The sequence below is a fragment of the Ylistrum balloti genome, unplaced genomic scaffold, assembly GCF_031769215.1.
Source record: "Ylistrum balloti isolate Yb309-2 unplaced genomic scaffold, AGI_CSIRO_Ybal_v1 Utg370580, whole genome shotgun sequence".
Lineage (NCBI taxonomy): Eukaryota > Metazoa > Mollusca > Bivalvia > Pectinida > Pectinidae > Ylistrum > Ylistrum balloti.
The window spans coordinates 1,912,003-1,936,398 of NW_026782361.1; the positions used below are offsets into that span (position 1 = coordinate 1,912,003).

Consider the following 24,396-nt stretch of genomic DNA (forward strand, 5'->3'; position numbering starts at 1 on the left):
AAGGCAAAACCTAACACAAAATTTTATACTGTTAAAGGCAAAACCTAACACAAAATTTTATACTGTTAAAGACAAAACCTAACACAAAATTTTATACTATTAAAGACAAAACCTAACACTAAATTTTATACTGTTAAAGACAAAACCTAACACAAAATTTTATACTGTTAAAGACAAAACCTAACACAAAATTTTATACTGTTAAAGACAAAACCTAACACAAAATTTTATACTGTTAAAGACAAAACCTAACACAAAATTTTATACTGTTAAAGACAAAACCTAACACAAAATTTTATACTGTTAAAGACAAAACCTAACACAAAATTTTATACTGTTAAAGACAAAACCTAACACAAAATTTTATACTGTTAAAGACAAAACCTAACACAAAATTTTATACTGTTAAAGACAAAACCAAACACAAAACTTTATATTTTTAAAGACAAAACCTAACACAAAATTTTATACTGTTAAAGACAAAACCAAACACAAAACTTTATATTTTTAAAGACAAAACCAAACACAAAACTTTATATTTTTAAAGACAAAACCAAACACAAAACTTTATACTGTTAAAGACAAAACCAAACACAAAACTTTATATTTTTAAAGACAAAACCAAACACAAAACTTTATATTTTTAAAGACAAAACCAAACACAAAACTTTATATTTTTAAAGACAAAACCAAACACAAAACTTTATATTTTTAAAGACAAAACCAAACACAAAACTTTATATTTTTAAAGACAAAACCAAACACAAAACTTTATACTGTTAAAGACAAAACCAAACACAAAACTTTATATTTTTAAAGACAAAACCAAACACAAAACTTTATATTTTTAAAGACAAAACCAAACACAAAACTTTATATTTTTAAAGACAAAACCAAACACAAAACTTTATATTTTTAAAGACAAAACCTAACACAAAATTTTATACTGTTAAAGACAAAACCTAACACAAAATTTTATACTGTTAAAGACAAAACCAAACACAAAACTTTATATTTTTAAAGACAAAACCAAACACAAAACTTTATACTGTTAAAGACAAAACCTAACACAAAACTTTATATTTTTAAAGACAAAACCAAACACAAAACTTTATATTTTTAAAGACAAAACCAAACACAAAACTTTATATTTTTAAAGACAAAACCAAACACAAAACTTTATATTTTTAAAGACAAAACCAAACACAAAACTTTATATTTTTAAAGACAAAACCAAACACAAAACTTTATATTTTTAAAGACAAAACCTAACACAAAATTTTATACTGTTAAAGACAAAACCAAACACAAAACTTTATACTGTTAAAGACAAAACCAAACACAAAACTTTATATTTTTAAAGACAAAACCTAACACAAAATTTTATACTGTTAAAGACAAAACCAAACCCAAAATTTTATACTGTTAAAGACAAAACCAAACACAAAACTTTATATTTTTAAAGACAAAACCAAACACAAAACTTTATATTTTTAAAGACAAAACCAAACACAAAACTTTATATTTTTAAAGACAAAACCAAACACAAAACTTTATATTTTTAAAGACAAAACCAAACACAAAACTTTATATTTTTAAAGACAAAACCAAACACAAAATTTTATATTTTTAAAGACAAAACCAAACACAAAATTTTATATTTTTAAAGACAAAACCAAACACAAAACTTTATATTTTTAAAGACAAAACCAAACACAAAACTTTATATTTTTAAAGACAAAACCAAACACAAAACTTTATATTTTTAAAGACAAAACCAAACACAAAACTTTATATTTTTAAAGACAAAACCAAACACAAAATTTTATATTTTTAAAGACAAAACCAAACACAAAATTTTATATTTTTAAAGACAAAACCAAACACAAAACTTTATATTTTTAAAGACAAAACCAAACACAAAACTTTATATTTTTAAAGACAAAACCAAACACAAAACTTTATATTTTTAAAGACAAAACCAAACACAAAACTTTATATTTTTAAAGACAAAACCAAACACAAAATTTTATACTGTTAAAGACAAAACCAAACACAAAACTTTATATTTTTAAAGACAAAACCAAACACAAAATTTTATATTGCTAACTTCCTAAACTGAAGGCACATTACAAATACTTTTCAACAAAATCCTGACATTATCCACCGCTACATGCATATCTTGGTCAAATTTTTTACTATTTTTAAAACTGAAAAAGCTATAGGATTCCATAATACATATGGAACATTTAGATGAATATAATGATTAAACTACTGTCCTTCCATTTAGAATTTTTAGGTGTAATATCACTACATCACTTACAATGACAAGGAAGAGTTCCACAATATTATTTTCTCTCTTTTAATTGAAGTTTTCTGTGATGAAAAAATTATAGCAACAAAAGAATTTTTTGCTGAGAGTTATAGCAAGTCAAATTAACTTTGTAAATCGTGTGATTGGTAAAGGCCCAGACAAACTCTGATTTTGTCCTTTTATATAAAATCCATTGTCCGATATTCATCATTTTTTCACATTTTTAAAATGTTTAACATGATTTCGTTTTGGATGGAAATGACAAATACACCAATGTTTCTGTTTAAACAGCACAAATGTCTCTGAAGATACCTCAATTTGTCTCGATGTTCACTCCGCTGAAATAAATACCATGATAATGGCTATTGATACTTGTGTTCAACACATTGAGATATTAACCACCAATAGCTTCATCATGGCTTACTCATCCTTACATCATACACATCTTCTTTTACACACTTACTCCAACCTGATGTCAAATTATTGTGTTTTTATCATACAACAGACACTTTGTCTGCTGGCATGAACCCAGACTCACCAAGGTGACGTATAGACACTCGTCCAGAAGGCCGAATTGTTATCCACGTAATACTAGCATGATTTAAACTGATACGAAGCCAAGCTTCAGGAGGAAATTGCAGAGCCCTGGAAAATAGACAGTACAGGTAACAAAGGTTTTAAACATTTTTGTATCATTACATCAAAAACAAACAAACAAATCTGCATCTTTACACAAACTTACATAACTATACATAAATCACTAAATCTATTTAACTGTTTACAGCTTTTGCTGTAGCAACTTCTGTATGGTACACAACAGCCCGTCTTCTAAACAGATTTGATTTTTATATTAGAAAAGCACACTTAGATAAATTCATGCATAAAGGTTAAATACATTTAATAATACATGGCATAATATATATTTTACCTTTATTTCTATTTTGCCCCCTTTTCATGATAAAAAGATTGAATCAAAAGTTATAGTAGTGATGATAATATGATCAGATCTAATTGCTAATCCATTCGTTTCACCTCATCTGACTTGTGTCCAGTTTCATATCTATCAGTTGTTGAGTACATACAATCTTTTCATTATTGAATGGTTATTGGTTAAATGCAGAATTGCTTGAGTTGTTTGTTTCCACTAATGAAAATATATAGTGATATTTATATATTTATAACAAGTATCTACAAGCCTTGAATCTGTGTATGTTTTGTTTATTGAAAACCACAGATGAAGCATTTCCAGGCTACCAGTTGTAAGTTACCTCTAGATAAACCACAAAATATAGTAATTCTGTGAATTCTCCACATAACTGACTGTCATACTGAGTCATTCCTAATCTCTGATTTGCTTTAATTAACTGATTTTGATCAGTATCAGCCCATCAGCAAAATAAAAAAAACACTTACCTGCAAGCAAAGTATCGTATAACATTAGCATGACAAACCACTATTTCATGGCTGTCAGTTTTCTGGGAGGCGTCAGCTCGATGAAACAGATTTTTGTAAGCACCCTCTATTCTAGCACCGTCTTCAAGAAATTGCTGAAAGAGAACATGGTAACTATGTACTGTATTTAGAAAGAGAAAAAAACAGTTGTCTCAGCCAGATTAAGACAAGAGGCCTAGCGGCCCTGACAGCTACCTGAGATTAGTAATATTGAATATAAAGGTTAAAAGGTTGCTTTCAAGTGTTTTGAAGACAAAATTGCGACATTATTGATAGTAAAACTTAAGTGATCAGAGTCCTTGGGGGCTAGCCAGTCACTACCATCATATGTCATCCTAGACTAAACTATAGTTAACTTCACCATCCCAAGAAGGCAATGCGAGACTCTTGGGTCATGAGGTGTAGAATTTTGGTAAAGCAACTTAAAATCCTTCCATCAATGAAGAGCATTTGATTCTGCCATATCTGGGTGGATGAGAGGATGATTTTTGACTTTTGAGTGAATTTGACCCCTTTTTTGCCCCTGAGGGTCAGCCAGCCTCAATATGTACATACCATCAAGCAGTCATCCCATACTGATAACTCGTACTCAGATTGAAATATTTCCAATGGAAAGTAAACAAATTCTGCTCAAAAATGTACTTTTCCTACATATAGCATTGTAAAATTACCCCCCTCCCCAGAGGGAAATGTGAGACCCTGGGGCTATGAAATTTACTATTTATGTAAAGCACCTTACAACACTTCCATCCATGAAGTAGATGTTTGAAATTTGGATCAATCTGACACCTTTTGGTCTGTGACTCAAGCCTCTTAAAAATGGTGAAAATGTAAGAATGCATGATACATGCTGTCCAATCAAAGGTGATTACAATAGTGTCTCAGGTCACCTTAAAACTAAACACACAAAAACAACAAATCTGATCAAAAAAATGATCAAGATACCAGAGAAATAACAATATTACCTGTTTTTCTGGTCGCCAGTGGTCCACGGGTGGTTCAGGTGGTATTGGTGCTCCTTCTCTAAGCATGTCCGTTTCTTTACGTGGAACATCAGGGAAGAACTTTTGTATAATATCAGCAGTTTCCTTTGCTCGTGTCATGGTCGATGACAGGAGAATGGTATAAGACAGACCCAAGTCTTTCAGACGTTGACCTGTGTATTCAGCCTGCTTTCGCCCTAAATAAATCAGTCCAATAACTTTTATACTAGTTATCTCCCTTTGATTAAATGAAAATATATATATATATATATATATATACATATTCTACAAGGAAAGTAATTTTTAACCTGTGATAAATTCACAAATTAAATGCACAAAACATGCATGCCAATTTGATGTTCAGTCATATATTTACCAGGGATATGTTTTCTAACACAAGTAAATGATGTAGACAGTGCAAAATTTTTTTATAATAATTAATAATAATAATAGAAACAGCCTTTTCTTACATTTGAGTCTGATCAATTAACTCATTAATCACGTATCTTACATTACAATTTTGTTATCAGTAACTTATATGTAACCAAATGACAACAAACACAATGCATCAAAATAAAAGCTTACCTGGTTCTGTGAAGTGTTGTTAGTTTTCATATTCCTCAAGAGTTTTTGACACCAGTTCTATTCAAGAGAACTTACCTAGTTTTTTGAGGTGTTGTTAGTTTTCACATTCCTAAGGTTTTCGACACCAGTTCTTTACAAGAGAACTTACCTAGTTCTGTGAGGTACCGTTGGCTGTCATCTTCCCCATCAGTGTTGTATTGACCGTGACGAATCAACAGTAGATGTCGTGTTGCTGTTGGGGCATGTTTTTTCAGTTCATTTTTGGCATCTTTTGCATTTTTCTCATCAGAGGAATTATTGCTCTTAGGTGGTCTCACTAAGCTGGCTGCTTCACATCTGAAAGAAAATATATTTCAGTGGTTGATTCTTACTATTGACACACTTCTACAGCCAGTTAACTTCACAACTCATACTTCAAAGATTCCGTTTCACAAATATGAATCTCCTCTGGGTTTCAGACTCCCAAAAACAGCTTTGAATCATGGGTTTCAAACAAAACATCTTATTGATGATTTAGTAGTGATATTTCCAAACTTTGGAGCAAAAGTTAATTGACTCTAAGTATCATAGGTCAAACAGAAGCCCTACTACTTAAATTTTCCACATTGTTTACAGTCTAGCTTTTGATTTCGTAGTGGACAGAGCTAGTTTTGATCTTCATCTGTAGTTGAATATATAACTTACACAATATGTGACCAGTATTTATCAGTTATGGACAAATAAATCAAAATAACAAACATTTGAGGAAGAGCATTCCACATACTCTTTCCCATTAGGGTCGGGCATGAGGACTGCATATAAATGTATACCTATTCTTTAAGAACATGTTTGAAACTGGAATGCCATTGAATGTATAAGAGCCTGACGAGTCGTAAGACAATTACCACCCTAATAATCTAGGAATGTGTCGGCAAGGAGCCAAAAACTGAACCAGAAATGAGTGATTCCTTGAGATTACTCGTTGGTGACTTTTGAGCTAGGCTTGAACTAAAATGTAAGTAAACACCGAAGAGGGACCACCACGCCTACTTTAAAATGATACTTGTGTTATTAAAAGTTGGTTACGTCTCACACGAAAAACACTGAAAAGGAACATTTATATGCATGTAGCTTATCAAAGCGTGTTAATAAGTTACTGTGACATGTCCAAAACATGCATTTAGCCACCGGTTCCGCCTCATAATTAGATCGACCGCAGAGGTTGTTTCAAGTGCATTTAGCATGGACAGACGTACTTATCCCAGTTGTAGTCCCACTTTACACTTGGTTCGAAATTGGAAGTCCAAACAGCGTTTTCATGCAATTTTTCCGACTTGGTTTTATAAATAACACCTGCTGCAACGGCGACACCGCCTATAAAACCGGCACTTCGACGTGCCAACCTACTCCATCCAGCCATGCTTGTTTATTGTGATCAAGGTCTTTAATGCGCTTAAGGATGTCTGTAATAATATTCGGAAACAACACATATTCGGAACAAGTTTTGTAATCACAGACTTACATGTGGAATAGGTATATAGGCAACTGCCGCGAATCTATTATAAATGCGTGTTTTAATACGTGCAGTATGGTTCAGTACATTTTGTACCTGGTGAGGATTAATGTTATCCACTATGTAGGTTATATCAAATAAACAAGAGGGCCATAGGCATCAACAGTCATTTGACTACAAAAACTTGTAGGCCTACAGTATGTGATAGAGATCCAAAACAGTATGAATTGCCATCCTTTACTGTGACGTTAAGAGAAGACCTTGTCTGTTCATAAAGCCGAATTCTTCAGATTTAAAAACTATTCATCATACATACTTCTACACAAATACCATAACACAATGCCTTTTATTTGTTGATAAACGAAATCACTGACCTTGAAAGTGGGTCAAGTTGCATGAAGATTCTATCACATCTGACCTTAAATTAGTGGGTTAAGGTCATCCAGTTGAACAAACTTGGTAGCTATTCAACCCATAATGTTACCTGCTAAACACACTGGGCCTTTTGATTATTGAGAAGAAGATGTGAAAACATTTGACATCTGCAACTGTTAAAGTGGGTCAAGGTGATTCATTTGAGCAAACTTCGTAGCCCTTCAACCTGGCATGCTACAAGCTCAATATCAGTGCCTTTGGCCTTTTGGTCATTTAGAAGTCATTTGAATGAAAGGTTTACTTATGATGCTTGACAACTGAGGAAACATGATAGCTAAAGGTCAGATGACCTTGGCTATGACCTTGCATATGACCTTGGCTATGCTTGAAGTTTTCTTTGCTCACCTGAAATAGGAATTAAAATTTTGGATATTTATTTACCTATAGTTATATCTTCTGAGGACTCTCACTTTTGACTCGGCTTTAACTTGTATTAATGAGGGGATTAATTAAATGACAATTATTCTATTTTAATGATACAAAATATTGTATAAATATCACATTTTAATGAGATGATGAATGCATTTAACAAGATCAATGATTTCTTTCATTGATATAATTCTCTCGTTTCAAAATGAGATAACTAACATGTTTAAACAAGAAAATCATCACTTTACGTTTCAATAAATGAGATAATACATTTCAACAAGGTAACCTACTAATTTTAACAAGACAAATAATGCATTTAAAGTAAACATTATTATTTCTGTCTTTTCAAATTGGTCTTAATACACTTTCCTATGCTTCTGTGTATCTAATACCAAGAATATATTTATCACCATCAGCCCTGACTCGACAAACCATGGAGTGTAACTTTGGATATTTTCCTCAGTCTGGTAATCTTTACTGTATAGACATCCTTATATCACAACCAGTTAGAACATATATTTAATGTTATGTAAAACATTGAAAACAAGAAACGATCAAGGAACAGAGATAGGTTACATCACAGAAAGCCATAACTAATCTTCTTTACTTCCCAGTTTTAACAACAAATGAATTGCTATAAAATTTACAGTTTATAACCATTGTACATTAAATAACACTGGTGCTGGCATTATGCAATTTATTAAGCTTCATATATTTGTATTTTCAAATGTCCTTACTGTCTTGGAAAATGTTGTGTTTATTATCATATTCAGCTGGTTTTTGAGGCAAAAAATCCACAAATCATCATGAAAATAAAATAAAGTGAAAAAATAAAGTAAAGAATGAAAGAGAAAGAAAGAAAATAAGAAAAGAAAAGAATAGATTACTCAGAGTTGACTCTTCTCCAAGCTGGTGGATCCCTGGACCATACGATAAGTCCTCTTAAAATTTTGCAATAGTTTTTTTTTATTTTTTCCCTCTGTATGAAGGATATACACATATCCCTACAACTCCCTCTGTACCTGGGATGTATATGTCCCTGTGACTCCCCCTTTACCTGGCATGTCCCTGAAACTCCCCTGTACTAGGTATATACCATATGTCCCTCAGACTCCAACTGTACCAGGGTGGGATTTTTCCCATACCAGGGATGTATATGTTCCTGGGACTTGAACTCCCCCTATACCAGGGATGTATCATATGTCCCTGTGACTCCTCCCATACCAGAGATGTATCATGTGTCCCTGTAACTCCTCCCATACCAGAGATGTATCATGTGTCCCTGTAACTCCTCCCATACCAGAGATGTATCATGTGTCCCTGTGACTCCTCCTGTACCAGAGATGTATCATATGTCTCAGTGGCTTCTCCCATACCAGGGATGTATCGCATATCCCTGTGACTCCCCATGTACCAAGAATGTCCCTGTGACTCCCCATGTACCAGGAATGTCCCTGTGACTCCCCATGTACCAGGAATGTCCCTGTGACTCCCCATGTCCCCATGTACCAGGAATGTCCCTGTGACTCCCCATGTACCAGGAATGTCCCTGTGACTCCCCATGTACCAGGATTGTCCCTGTGACTCCCAATGTCCCCATGTACCAGGAATGTCCCTGTGACTCCCCATGTACCAGGAATGTCCCTGTGACTCCCCATGTACCAGGAATGTCCCTGTGAATCCCCATGTACAAGGAATGTCCCTGTGATTTCCCGTGTACCAGGAATGTCCCTGTGACTTCCCATGTATCTAGGATGCATCATATGCCCCTGTAACTCCCCATGTACCAGGAATGTCCCTGTGACTCCCCATGTATCAGGAATGTCTCTGTGACTCCCCCTGTACCAGGAATGCCCCTGTGACTCCCAATGTACCAGGAATGTCCCTGTGAAACCCCCTGTAACAGGAATGTCTCTGTGACTTCCCTGTACCAGGAATGTCCCTGTGACTCCCCCTGTACCAGGAATGTCCTTGTGACTCCTCATGTACCAGGAATGCCCCTGTGACTTCCCTGTGCCAGGAATGTGCCTGTGACTCCCCATACACCAGGAATGTCCCTGCAACTAGGATTTATCATGTCCACATATACAATAGAATTATGGCTTTTAGGGTGGCTTTTCCAAATGAATTCTGCCTGTTAAATTTCATGCATTTCTTGGTTTGTTGTTATGTTTAAGACATTGTAGGTTGTTTAAGACATTGTTGTTATGTTTCAGACATTGTCGGTTGTTTAAGACATTGTAGGTTGTTTAAGACATTGTTGTTATGTTTAAGACATTGTTGTTATGTTTAAGACATTGTAGGTTGTTTAAGACATTGTTGTTTTGTTAAGACATTGTAGGTTGTTTAAGACATTGCAGGTTGTTTAAGACATTGTAGGTTGTTTAAGACATTGTTGTTATATTAAGACATTGTTGTTATGTTTAAGACATTGTAGGTTGTTTAAGACATTGTAGGTTGTTTACGACATTGTTGTTATGTTTAAGACATTGTAGGTTGTTTAAGACATTGTAGGTTGTTTAAGACATTGTTGTTATGTTTCAGACATTGTAGGCTGTTTAAGACATTGTAGGTTGTTTAAGACATTGTAGGTTGTTTAAGACATTGTTGTTATGTTTAAGAAATTGTAGGTTGTTTAAGACATTGTAGGTTGTTTAAGACATTGTTGTTATGTTTAAGACATTGTGGGTTGTTTAAGACATTGTAGGTTGTTTAAGACATTGTTGTTATGTTAAGACATTGTAGGTTGTTTAAGACATTGTAGGTTGTTTAAGACATTGTTGTTGTGTTTAAGACATTGTAGGTTGTTTAAGACATTGTTGTTATGTTAAGACATTGTAGGTTTTTTTAAGACATTGTTGTTATGTTTAAGACAGTGTAGGTTGTTTAAGACATTGTTGTTATGTTTAAGACATTGTAGGTTGTTTAAAACATTGTTGTTATGTTAAGACATTGTAGGTTGTTTAAGACATTGTTGTTATGTTTAAGACATTGTGGGTTGTTTAAGACATTGTAGGTTGTTGAAGACATTGTTGTTATGTTAAGACATTGTAGGTTGTTTAAGACATTGTTGTTATGTTTAAGACATTGTAGGTTGTTTAAGACATTGTAGGTTGTTTAAGACATTGTTGTTATGTTAAGACAGTGTAGGTTTTTTAAGACATTGTTGTTATGTTTAAGACATTGTAGGTTAAGACATTGTTGTTATGTTTAAGACATTGTAGGTTTTTTAAGACATTGTTTTTATGTTTAAGACATTGTAGGTTAAGACATTGTTGTTATGTTAAGACATTGTAGGTTTTTTAAGACATTGTTGTTATGTTTAAGACATTGTTGTTATGTTTAAGACATTGTTGTTATGTTTAAGACATTGTAGGTTGTTTAAGACATTGTTGTTATGTTTAAGACATTGTTGTTATGTTTAAGACATTGTAGGTTGTTTAAGACATTGTTGTTATGTTAAGACATTGTAGGTTGTTTAAGGCATTGTTGTTTAAGACATTGTAGGTTGTTTAAGACATTGTTGTTATGTTTAAGACATTGTAGGTTGTTTAAGACATTGTTGTTTTGTTAAGACATTGTAGGTTGTTTAAGACATTGTAGGTTGTTGAAGACATTGTTGTTATGTTTAAGACATTGTAGGTTGTTTAAGACATTGTTGTTATGTTTAAGACATTGTTGTTATGTTAAGACATTGTAGGTTGTTTAAGACATTGTAGGTTGTTTAAGACATTGTAGGTTGTTGAAGACATTGTTGTTATGTTTAAGACATTGTAGGTTGTTTAAGACATTGTAGGTTGTTTAAGACATTATTGTTATGTTAAGACATTGTAGGTTGTTTAAGACATTGTTATGTTTAAGACATTGTAGGTTGTTTAAGACATTGTTGTTATGTTAAGACATTGTAGGTTATTTGTGCTGATTTTCTTCAGTTCCGTTATCTCTTTTCCCTACCGTTGACTTTTATTTTACCTCTAGTCCTTTGAAGTTCTTCTGGCTTGTTGGTAGAACATTTCCTCGTTCTTATCTTTTATTTAGTATCCATTGTAGTCTGTTTTATTTTTAAGTTTTGACGATATATGGTTATATATAGCATTGGCCAAGTCCTTTCTGAATATTTGCCGTCATTTTTACAGCCATGCTCCAGTTTCTTTGATGTTTAGGTGATGTTTCAGTCTGTCACAAGATGTTCATGGATATTAACTTTCCTGCTGATTAGAATTGGTTGTGGGGTTTTGTTTAGAACTCTGTATCTCCAACTTCGTGTTCTGATATCCCTGGTACACTGTAACAGCTCAAGATCAAACTCGGCTTTGTAGTAAATATCTAGGGTCTAACAGGTCCACATGTTGGTTGTCAGGTATTTGTGTTAGTTGTGTTCCAGTTGTTATATATAGGTTTGTAGTAAATATCTAGGGTCTAACAGGTCCACATGTCGGTTGTCAGGTATTTGTGTTAGTTGTGTTCCAGTTTGTTATGTTGATATGTAAGGTTTCTTTATCCCCTCCCCCTTGTTTTATTTATGTCTTGTCGGTCCAACAAATGACAGGACATTGCATTTTACTTTTTTTTAAGATCTTTGTTAGTCCTTTATCCAGTTTTATTATGTTTTGGTACAGCATGTTGAAAGATCCTTTTCTATAATTCTTGTTTCCTCGCGTCTTGATTTTCACCTGTTCTGTTTCAGTCTGTAAAAATTCTGGTGATCTGTCATTTCTGTAAATCAAATTTGGACAAAAATATTTAGATTTATTAAATCCTTTGTTGGGTGTGACCCTGATTTCATCTTTTTCAGCCATGACTGTCTTACCAAAAATAGAGTGCTTGACGTATTCCACAGCAGCTTCTAATTCTTCCTTTTATCTCTAATTCTTTGTGAATCGACAGAGATCTGAGGTGATGTTGATGATGATTTTATTTACTACATCTTTATTATCATTACTATCCGTTTTAGGCTACTCACTTACAAAATAAAGTAATAACAAACACACTTTCATCAGTGACAATCTAAAGTTAATGTAATTGTCTGACCGTTTAAATCAGTATACCAGACATAAAATCCTTGTACAATAAATTATTCTGCACCTTCAGGTAGATACAAACCATGTTACATATCTACTCTAGCATATAAATAGATCAAAAGAATCAAGCCAAGTTGGAGTTATCATATCAGGAAAATTTGCAGAATCCAACTCATTGTGGAAGTAATTATCAAAACCAACTGAATATCTAGCAGAAAGACAGATTACTATATAAACAGACAGAGGGACAGACATAGACATGGAGTTTTGTTGTTTTGATTTTTTTTTCAGTTCCATCACAGAACATTTAAAAGAAAGGCAAAACCTAATACAAAATTATATATACAGTTAACTTCCTAAACTGAAGGCACATTACAAATATTTGTCTACAAATACTGACATTATAAACAGGTACATATGTATCTCAGTTAAGCTTACTACTTTTACACTAGTGTACTACAATTTAAAAGTTTTAGGTGTAATATCACTACATCAGTAACAATGACAAGGAAGAGTTCCAATATTTTTTTCTCTTTTAATTGAAGTTTTCTGTGTTGAAAATCAAAAAATAGGAATAGCAACAACAGAATTGTTTTGCTGAGAGTTATAACATGTCAAGACATTAAAAATCTGGTCAAATTAACCTCGTAAATCGTATGACTGGTAAAGGAGCAGACAAACTTTGATTATGTAAAATCCACTGTATTCATAAACTTTTCACATTTTTCACATGTTTAACATGATTTCCATGAGAAATACACCAATGTCTCTGTTCAAACCACCAATAGCTTCATCATGGCTTACTCATCCTTACATCATACACATCTTCTTTTACACACTTACTCCAACCTGATGTCAAATTATTGTGTTTTTATCATACAACAGACACTTTGTCCGCTGGCATGAACCCAGACTCACCAAGGTGACGTATAGACACTCGTCCAGAAGGCCGAATTGTTATCCACGTAATACTAGCATGATTTAACCTAATACGAAGCCAAGCTTCAGGAGGAAATTGCAGAGCCCTGGAAAATAGACAGTACAAGTAACAAAGGTTTTTAACATTTTTGTATCATTACATCAAAAACAAACAAACAAATCTGTATCTTTACACAAACTTACATAACTATACATAAATCACTAAATTTAAATGTTTACACTTCCAAATCTTTGAGGTAAAATCTAATGCACATCATCAGTCCATCCTTCTAAACAGACTGAACATTTATATTAGAAAAAACAGACTTTAAACATTTTATAATAATTATTATTCATTTATTACTTCTTTCTTCCTTTGGAGTTCTATATTATATCAGGGAAGCTGAATTACAGCTTCTTGTCCTGATTAATCTTTTGTCTCTGTCATGTCATCTCGAACACATGATATAATCCACAGATATATTGACACTAAACACATCATCCCTTGATCATATCTACATGTTTTATATAATCCAATGGTTAACCTAATTTATATAACTACATAATTTGGCTGACCTATTTAGATAATCACATGCCAGTCTGCTTATATAATGCAATCACATATCATTCCTATTTATCTAGTCACAAAACTTGTCTGACCTATTTCTATAATCATGTAAGATGTTTGACCTATTTGAGATAATCATGTAAGATGTCCGACCTATTTAGATAATCATGTAAGATATCTGACCTATTTACATAATCATATAATATGTCTGACCTATTTATATCTCTCTGATTTGCTTTAATCAACTGATTTTGATTAGTATCAGCCCATCAGAGATAAACATAAAAATCCACTTACCTACACACAAAGTATCGTATAACATTAGCATGACAGACCACTATTTCATGGCTGTCAGTTTCCTGGGAGGCATCAGCTCGATGAAACAGATTTTTGTATGCAGCTTCTATTCTTGATCCATCTTGAAGAAACTGTTCAAAAAGAACATGAAAATCAATCATCTAGATAACATTACAGTACCAAAATAATCACTCATTATAATTAAAACACCATAATCAAAACAAATTTCAAAGGAATTCCCAAAATAAAACATCTTCCCAAAACAAACTACTAGAGCAATAAAAGTTACCTGCTTTTCTGGTCGCCAGTGTCCCATTGGTGGTTCAGGGGGTATTGGTGCGCCTTCTCTAAGCATGTCCGTTTCTTTACGTGGAACATCAGGGAAGAACTTTTGTATAATATCAGCAGTTTCCTTTGCTCGTGTCATGGTCGATGACAGGAGAATGGTATAAGACAGACCCAAGTCTTTCAGGCGTTGACCTGTGTATTCAGCCTGCTTTCGCCCTGAAGAAATCAGTCCAATAACTTTTATACTAGTTAACTCCCTTGGATTTATACTAGTTATCTCCCTTAAGTTAATATATTCAAGGAATATAATTTTTTAATTGTAATTAATTCACAGATTAAATGAACAAAAGATATATGCCATGTGATGTTTATTCATACAAGTGTCTCTTTTCTGATTAAGTCTTATCTATATATATTGAATATCATTATCTATCATCTATCAAAGAAAAAAGTCTATTCATTTACAGTTTAACCATAGAAACAACATTCTGTTGATAACACTTGAACCTGATCAATAACCTTATTCATGATGAATCTTACAATACAATGTTTTCACCAGTAACTTACTGAACACAATATATCAAAGATTGGCTACTTTCGAGTTGACTCCAACAAACCTTTTATTATGATATTTATAAAAGAGCCATTATGATATATTGAAAACAGTTTGAGCCGGATTACCCATCAGCCACCTACAATCACAGGTTTTTGACACCAGAACTTACCTAGTTCTGTGAGGTGTTGTTAGTTTTCATATTCCTCAGGTTTTATACCAGTTTTATGCAAGAGAACTTACCTAGTTCTGTGAGGTACCGTTGGCTGTCCTCTTCCCCATCAGTGTTGTATTGACCGTGACGAATCAACAGTAGATGTCGTGTTGCTGTTGCTGTATGTTTTTTCAGTTCATTTTCTGCATCTTTTGCATCCTTCTCTTCAGAGGAATTTTGATTTTTTGACGGTTTCACTAAACTGGCTGGTTCACATCTGAGAGAAAATATTTTTCAGTGGTTGAATCGTATTACTAATAGGGTCACTTTCAATTAGCCAATTAATAAATTATACAACACATATTTAGGGTCTCCAATTCACCAATGTCAATCTCATCTGGGACTTTGACTCTCAAAAATGATCTGAACTTTGAATCATGACTTTCAAAGGCAGCATTTTGATTGTAGTATTTCCATATTTTGAAGCAAAATGGGAATTGACACTTAGTTAAATAGAAGCTCTGTCTATTATTAAAATAAATTTCCCTCAGTGTATACACTGTTTCATCCCAGCAGCCAGAACTAACAACTTTATCTAGACGATATGTACCTGTTAGCTATGGACAAGTTAAGCAATTTAAGAAATAAAAGCTAAAATGGTTTCTCAGTACAATATATTATTCCAACCTTCTCTTGATATTGCCATTGTAATAAAATGGTCAGTGATAAACAACCTAGGTATTACAATCTATTGCTCACAATGTAAAAAAAAAACAGTAACTGTATGATATCTGTCATCCACATTGAGGGTTGGGTATACAGCTTGTATTTTAAATCATACAGAAAAACATACCTATTTCATAAGGACAGTCACAGAAACATCAACAATAAAATAAATGGACGCCTTTGTCAGGGGATTGCAGAATGGGATGAAATGTAGGGAGCTTGTGATGACAATAAAGAGTTTATATCTGGAACCTACATATACCTTGTTGATTGTAATTCTATTTCTACATACAGAAACATCATATATACGAGGAGGCTACAGAAACTTGACACAATGTCTTAGTTATTCACTTAAGGATGTGTGGGGAAGGGGAAACTAGAATAACTGGCCCAGAAATAAGATGATTCTTGGAAAAGACATGTTGGTGATTAAGGAATGCAGGCTTATGAAATGTAAGTAACAAATCAGGGGGGTTAACTCCTACATTAAAATAATATTAAAAACTTTCCTTTTTCCTTTTCCTTTTCTTCATCTCCTTCATTAATATTGATGATTCTGGTGAGGGGATGGTAAAGTGATACATGCTTGTTTAAAAAACACAAAAAATATATGATGGTATATATATACTGGATTTACAAAAAAAGGGGGAGGTAATTAAATTGTGGTTGTAAATGTATGAGAGGGTATTGTGTGTTGCCTTGGATTTCAATTTTGTGAGTATTGTACATCAGATGACACCTGTGGGGAGGAGGTTCCAGTGGGTGATGGATGCACCTATTATTGATTTGATATGTCTGTAGTTTTGGGTGTGTCCATGTCTTGTTCTGTGAAAAATAAATTTGCAAATTCAGCAAATTTTTGTGTGACCTTTCATCATTTCAAATGAACTCAGAACACCATTTCAGTGCTCTCCTCTGCCCTTTGAAACTGGGGATACAGTTTACCTCTATTAATGTATTTATATAGTACTTGAAAACCAGGGGTAAAAGTTTTGGTTTCATCCATTAAGGGGTTTTGTACTCTCTTATTAGGGAGTAATGGGGAACACTGCAATTTAAAAAAATAAATGATGAGTCCAATTACTTAGAGATGTGTACAGTGTGGTCCGAGGGACTAAACAGTGGCCATGTGGGTTCTCAAAATTTTAGCAAATTCCATGTGAAAAGCACTGAAATGTTATACGGTCTTTGCATTTGGGTCGTGCTGATAACATTGCAGAACCAGCATCAAAGATAAGTGCCTTGGAAATAACAGATCACATTATATCATCTGGAAATTGGTTCTGGTCATATCACATGCACTATTGCCCTGCATGACCTCGGACTCGGATAATTTTGGTTGCTGTAACATGTCACACTTCTAGAAAGAATAAAAAACAGTGATTAAAACCATTCACCATAAAATATTTTGGTGTATATTTCCTTGACAAATTTGTGTATCTTTTCCAGATACATATTCTTACACACCAAACATCTTACCAGATATATATAATGAAATATCATCCATCCTCGGATGCCAATGTTTTGTCGTCGTCTGTCATGTAAATAAAAACTGACAATGAAAGATAGGCCATACCTTCTCATAATATTTTGGGAAGTCCAAACATACATGTCTTATATTAGAAAAATGATGATTTTTTTCATTTATCACTTTTGACGACTCATTTCTGATTTAAGTTTACTAGCGAGCTGTAGACAAAGAGATGAAAAATCAACTGTATTCAAAATTTTGTATTAGAAAAGAGAAGTTTACCAAGAAATATGGCTCATATGGGAAAACATGAACCAAATCATAAAACCTTGAATTTAACACTTTAGAAAAGGTGGATATATGTATCCAGCACTTTCGCACTATGAATTTATTTTAATTTTTATCAAAATACCATTCCCGTTCAAATGATGATTCTATGTGATATATTCATACTTCTGGGACATTGTAAGCTAACTTAACTCAAACGTTTCTATGATTTAGCGATGTCATCAGAAACGGAAGTGCTGATACATATCCGATACAGATGTTGGTCATTTTCAGGTGAGCGAATTTGAGGTCGTATCTGTTTGGGTTTTTTTTTCAGAAAAGTAATGGTGCTTCACCGGTCAGTCTTTCCAATAAATGTTAAAGTATGAACAAGTTTTAATTTATCTATGTATTTGTTTGGTGGCAATTCGTCGACATAGCGTAACAGGCGAGAAATGATTATTAAGGTCCGAAACTACTGCGCCAAGGATAACTAGTAACAGTTCAAAAATGCATACTTGTCCCAATTGTGGTCCCATTTTACACTTGGTTCGAAATTAGAAGTCCAAGAAGCGTCGGCATGAAATTTCTGTGGATCGTTTTTATAAACAACGCCTGCCGCAACAGCGACACCGCCGACTACAGCGATACTTCGCCGTGCCAATCTACTCCAACCAGCCATTCTTGTTTACCATGATCAAAGTCGTAAATACGCTTTGCAAGTCTTTTGTAAAAGTCGAAAACGACACATATACATTTTCGGAACAAGTGATCATCGTCAAGACTATTAAACAATATATTTCTGAACATCTTATTTTAAACGTACGATATGTGTTAGTATTGCTTGAATTTTTTTTTTCAAAATTGTTTGATAATCATCATCATCACCATCTCATCATCATGGTAAAAATAGTAAAATTTTATTTATTCTTGTCTTATTAAACAACGATGTTGGGATGGTCTTTTTCAAATTCGGGGTATCTATAAATATTTATTGATATCTTACATCTTTATTTGCCCTTTGAAAGTTGGATCTTTTCCCTTCTTTTCTCTACTCTGTTTTTGCTCTTAATAATGAGAAATTTGAACATTCCTTTGCAGAAATAGCGATGGTAATCTTTACCTGCCAAATCCAAGCTGGTTTTCCTTATCAGTCCGAAACTCAAACGTGAGCCCTACACTTGAAATTTGAGAAAGATCTATGCAATGATTCTCTAGTGATAACAAACTTTCAAAATGAAAACCCAAGATGGCCGTCTGTCAGCCATTTTGTTTTTCTGATCAGTCCCAAAATCAAATGGGCACAACTAGAGACAAAAGGAAACCTATTTATAAAATCTGAGAGAGATCCATTGAGTCCTTCTCAAGAAATAGCAATCCAAGATGGCTGCCTGTCAGCCATTTTATTTTTTGGATCAGTTCAAATATCAACTAGGGATCAAGGGGAACCTACATCTGAAATTTGAGAAAGATCCAAGTAGTACTTCTCAAGAAATAGTGATAAAAATTGTTTATGGACGAACACACAACGGGTCCACGGATGTAGTGAGATTTGAACAGCACACCATCTGATAATGGTGGGCTAAAAATACAAGGAACAATAAATCTCATGGTTTTGCGCATTTACAACCCATGGTTTTCTGTACAATTTACTGTAGCAAAGCAGTTGCTCTGAAAGGCACTGCAGAAAAACATCAAATAATAACAATGAGACACCAGGTATTTCATTATTCAAGTTTTATTTGTTTGATAATCTGGAAATACATGGCAGAGCTAACTGTGGTCCATCTACACTGTATCTCAAGTACAAATGTAGTTACTGTTGACTTTGGAGATGGGCTGAAGCATGAACAGGTATGACACAACTGAGAAGTGACTAGAGTTTGTTTTTGGTAGGTTTTACCAAAGTAAAACAATAGAAACATAACTTATGTAGAGAAGTTGATGACAGGTTTTCCAGAAGGTTTTACAGTATATTTCTAGACTATTTCCATCAATGATGTGTAGCAGATACAAAAAGGATAAGTTTGTACATCTCAATCAATACAAGTCTGTGCTCTAGACAAAATCTTTTACAAATATCTCCACAAAGAAATATCATTTTACTCCAACTGGTGTTTTTCATCAGTATTTTTAGAAAAAGCCAAGTGTTCATGGGTAGAAAAATCACATGTCTAATTTATAATAACACCATAGAAATAATTCATTTCAACTTTTAGTCAGAATAAAGTATATATGTTCCAGCATTATTGAAATGTATAACAACTTCTATAAACTATGATAGGTCTCGACCAGCAAAACTTTACATATATCTGAAATATAATTTCAACAAAACAAGCAGGATTTTAATGTTAAATCATTTTATCTTTAGATAATATTCCACAGCCTGTATTCTTCTTAATCAAAACAATTTGGAAAATTTCACAATTCCATATCTGTGTTCCATCAAATACCTCAAGCACAAATCACGTAGCCAATACACTACTGCTATATTTGCTGAATTCAAAATGATGGAAGTCATGACAGATCACCACTACACTAACATTTGATATCAAAGAAGTTAAAAATACTGCTGGTTCCTAACAAATTTCAGAAATTAAAATTTGAACACACATGTCATCAATATTTTTATTACAAAGCAATCTCTGTCTTCATTATAACAATTTTTTTTTTCTTTAAAAATGAACAAAATAGTGTGAGACAGTTGAGATTTCTGAGATTTCAAGTCAATAAAAAATGAAAAGTATAAATCTATTGTAGTGAATACCAAAGTAATGGTAGCTACACTCTGCCCATTTAACTTCATAACAAACAGAACATTTAAATAATAATAATTTGTCACCAGCTGATGACAAAGCTAAATCATCTCTCTCAGCATCAAAGTTACATTTACATGATCCGAGATTTTCTGTAAAACTCAACAAATGAATTTATAATCCTGGTCAAATATGCAGGTAGCCTGCCCACACACAACTGATCATTAGTCTTCAGATGTAGAGAAAGTGTTACCAGGATAACCTAAGAGATAAATTCCCTTAAACAGTAACTGATAACAAATCACCTATCATCCAAAATATGGTAAAGGACAGACAAAGCTTTACCTGCTTTGGAGAACTGATAAAGAGTTATCTGCCCTTTAGCAATAGATAAAATAATTATCATGTATAAATGGTTACTTCCACATGCATAAAATTAAAATGCTTTATTATTTACAACTACGTACACCTTCAATTCATTGAGTATAAAATACTTTTCCACGACACACAACATTGATAAATAACATACAAAAACCCTTGGTCATACATTCATACTCTGGAAGCATTCATTCCTTATCGATCTGTCATTCATGCTGACCCATACATACATAAAGAGTATACACAGCACAGTGTCCTGTGGAGTGGATCTATCATATACTAAAACCAAGCACTATAGAACCACAGAGATTGAATACCTCACACAAAACATGATTAACAAACATCTCCTCACCAAATACCGAAATTTTCTCACTCTGTTACTTTAAAAAAGCAATTATAGAGAAATTTAAACATTATTGTTCTTTCTTTAAATTCTCTCATGGATTACAAACAATGATCATTCTTAGATGTATATGGTGTAAAGACTGTGTGTAAACTGCAATGTTCTTATGGTCATGTTAACAAGCCCTGTTACAGTGGTCTCTAATGGAGAGACCAACAGATCTATCATAGTAGTCTCTAATGAAGGGACCAATAGACCTTTTATTAAAGTGTCTGATGAAGGGAAAAGTTGACCTTTTATTGAACTGTCTGATGAAGGGACCAATAGACCTTTTATTAAAGTGTCTGAGGAAGAGACCAATGAACCTTTTATTGAAGTGTCTGATAAAGGTGCCAATAGACCATTTATTAAGGTGTCTGAGGAAGGGATCGATGGACTTTTTATTGATATCTTTCAGATCACTGATGATCAAATAAAAGCGGATTACAATTACTTGGTCTTGCAGCTGGAAACAGTCACAGTTCAGATTCAATTTTCTTTTTAATTTTTAAGAATTATTTCAAAAAATGAAACAAATTAGAAGTAAATGTTGGTTTGATTTCAAATGGAAATGTGTAGGTTTTAAATCATGATAGTTAGAAATTGAACTATACAATGGCATTCTGCGGCAACTAACATTGGTGTGTATATTTATGAACAGGAAATGTTAAAGATGTACCTCACAAAACCTTCCACTTAAACAATCTTGAAAACATGAATCCTTTCTTTAAAAAAATATCAAATTTAGAATGATAAGATAATCTGATGCAAAAGTGTTTCCTTTATGAATTATAGAAAAAAACTGCCAAAAAAAAAAAAAAAATATTCAGCTAAAATCCAGCAATAGAATCAAGAAAAGTACATTTTTAAACAAAGCATATCATTTGGTAATCAACCAAACAAGTTATAAATGACTAAAGGTATTCATTTAATGAATATAATTTATGTATATGTCTAGCTTTACCTCAAATGGTTTTTTTATTACAATTGTAATAAAGTCTAGATTTCCACACAAAATCTCTTGTTTCTAGATGTAACTAAATATTCAAGCAGTTCAAGTGCACATAAGCTGCAAACAGTTGATATGTGTACAAAAAATTAAACAAACAATATGAGGTAACTAGGTAACTCAGCTCATAAGTCGTGTTGGCTTACGGAATATCAACATTCAGATACTGATCCACAGTAATACAGATTCTCTGGGAACTTCTCATCTGTGTGCATTGTTACACTAGCATTGTATCCAATTAACACAAGCCGTTCACTAATATTCTGAAAAGTTAAGTTATACATCAGGAAATGTTTGGTTTGATGCTTTTACTATGAATACAATGTAAACCATCTGTGATGATGAATACATACACCCAACTAAATTTTTTCAATTTTGGTTCATTCTACTGGTGATTACATCTAAATTCTCTGGGACTGTCTAGTAACTAATGGAAAGTTGTTAAATCAATGTTCTTTCAAAACCTCCATGGTTGTTTCTGAAACAATTAAATAATATACATGAACGGTAATACCAAATACATGAAATATGATATCATACATTTTCACTGTATCAGAAATGTTACTAAGTTCCTACGAGACTTCTGTTGGTGTAAAAACCTTAATACATATTATAATAAATATCCATATAACTCCTTCTACAAACTGAACATATTTGGTCAACCAATTTATAGAACAAATTGCTCCCATGCAATATAGAAGAAAATCAATATCCTTTGTGGAAAAATATGGAAGGTTTTTAGGACAGAAGAAGAAAAGGGTAACTTGTGTAAGGGATATCAAGCAATCGATATAACAGAGCCTGTATGTTCAAAAAAGGATTTTCTATTAAAAAAATTGACATAATAATAGGTTAATAATTTTTGTTTTGCATTTCAACACACATTTTACAAAAATAATACAAGAAGATTGCCTGAATCATTTACTTGCAACTTAATTGTTTGAAAAACATGTATTACATGTTTGAAATCTGATGCAGGTCAACGTCACACTGAATATTTATTCAAATCATTTATTTGCAGCATAGTATTGGTTAGACATGCTTTTCTGAATTCACAAGTTGTGTAAGAAGTTGGTTCTTTGGACATTATGTAAGGATATCTAGAAATTTGACCTCTCTGGCAGTGACAGTAAGATACTGACTGAATCAATGTATTACTTCAGGCCTCCAATTCCTAAAGGAAGTTGTTAAACTGCTTAACAAACTGGATTACTTTGACCTTAATCAAGGTCATTCCACTGTGAAGGACTCCATGGCAGCAACCACACTGGCTGAAAATCATGACTTTTTCAATCTTATAATAGTTAGCTCCAGGTCAAAGTTCATGTCCTTAGTAGTTCTGGTTCCATGGAATTCATGGACAATCACCTATAGTCGATAACTGTGACCCTGACAGTATGACATTGAAACTTCATTTTGTGAAATTTGTAGGTATTCATCCAAGAAAGCTACAATCCTAGTATCATATCACCAACCAAATGTTTAACATGAAGTAGTGATTTACAGAAATATAGACAATGGATGGACTAGTAACAAGTGTCTATATGTTTGAACAAACAAGCTCTGTAACTCACTTTGGTTAGTTGGCTGTAGTGAAATACAACCAACAAAGTTTATGTTGTTTGATCTGAAAATTATAGGCCACTATTGAAATAATGTTTGTCTTTTTATATTCAGTTTAGAAATAAAACAAGACTTGCTTGTACAGTAGAAGTTTTATCTAGCTCTCAAAATCTTAAATACCAAACTTGATATTGTGATGCAGTAGATGTAGTAGTGAAAACAAATTATAAATATTTGCTTCCCTTGTGGTAATATAATTCAAACGCTCCTGTAAATAAGGTATTTCATTTTCTACAGAGTATCATTCTTGAAAATGCTTTGAACTGTACCCAAATAATAAAAAGTAATCTTTACAGGACTTTTCAGTATTCACATATACCCCCAACTAAATCGAAAAGTGCCACCATTTTCAACT

General features: G+C 33.0%; 2 protein-coding genes across 2 annotated transcripts; both read right to left on the reverse strand.

The window, feature by feature from the left end:
• Nucleotides 1-2,077: 2,077 nt before the first annotated feature.
• LOC132556618 (serine/threonine-protein phosphatase PGAM5, mitochondrial-like) lies at nt 2,078-6,733 on the reverse strand. Its single transcript, XM_060221051.1, has 5 exons — nt 6,570-6,733; nt 5,483-5,670; nt 4,732-4,946; nt 3,728-3,861; nt 2,078-2,959 (listed from the first exon to the last, which is right to left on the reverse strand). Exons 1-5 carry the CDS (start codon nt 6,731-6,733, stop codon nt 2,809-2,811), a joined length of 852 nt encoding a protein of 283 aa, XP_060077034.1. The 3' UTR covers nt 2,078-2,808.
• Nucleotides 6,734-13,172: 6,439 nt separating this feature from the next.
• Nucleotides 13,173-18,575, reverse strand: LOC132556612 (serine/threonine-protein phosphatase PGAM5, mitochondrial-like). Its single transcript, XM_060221043.1, has 5 exons — nt 18,412-18,575; nt 15,519-15,706; nt 14,724-14,938; nt 14,435-14,565; nt 13,173-13,676 (listed from the first exon to the last, which is right to left on the reverse strand). The coding sequence occupies exons 1-5, from the start codon at nt 18,573-18,575 to the stop codon at nt 13,526-13,528; spliced, it is 849 nt and encodes a 282-aa protein (XP_060077026.1). The 3' UTR covers nt 13,173-13,525.
• Nucleotides 18,576-24,396: the final 5,821 nt, after the last annotated feature.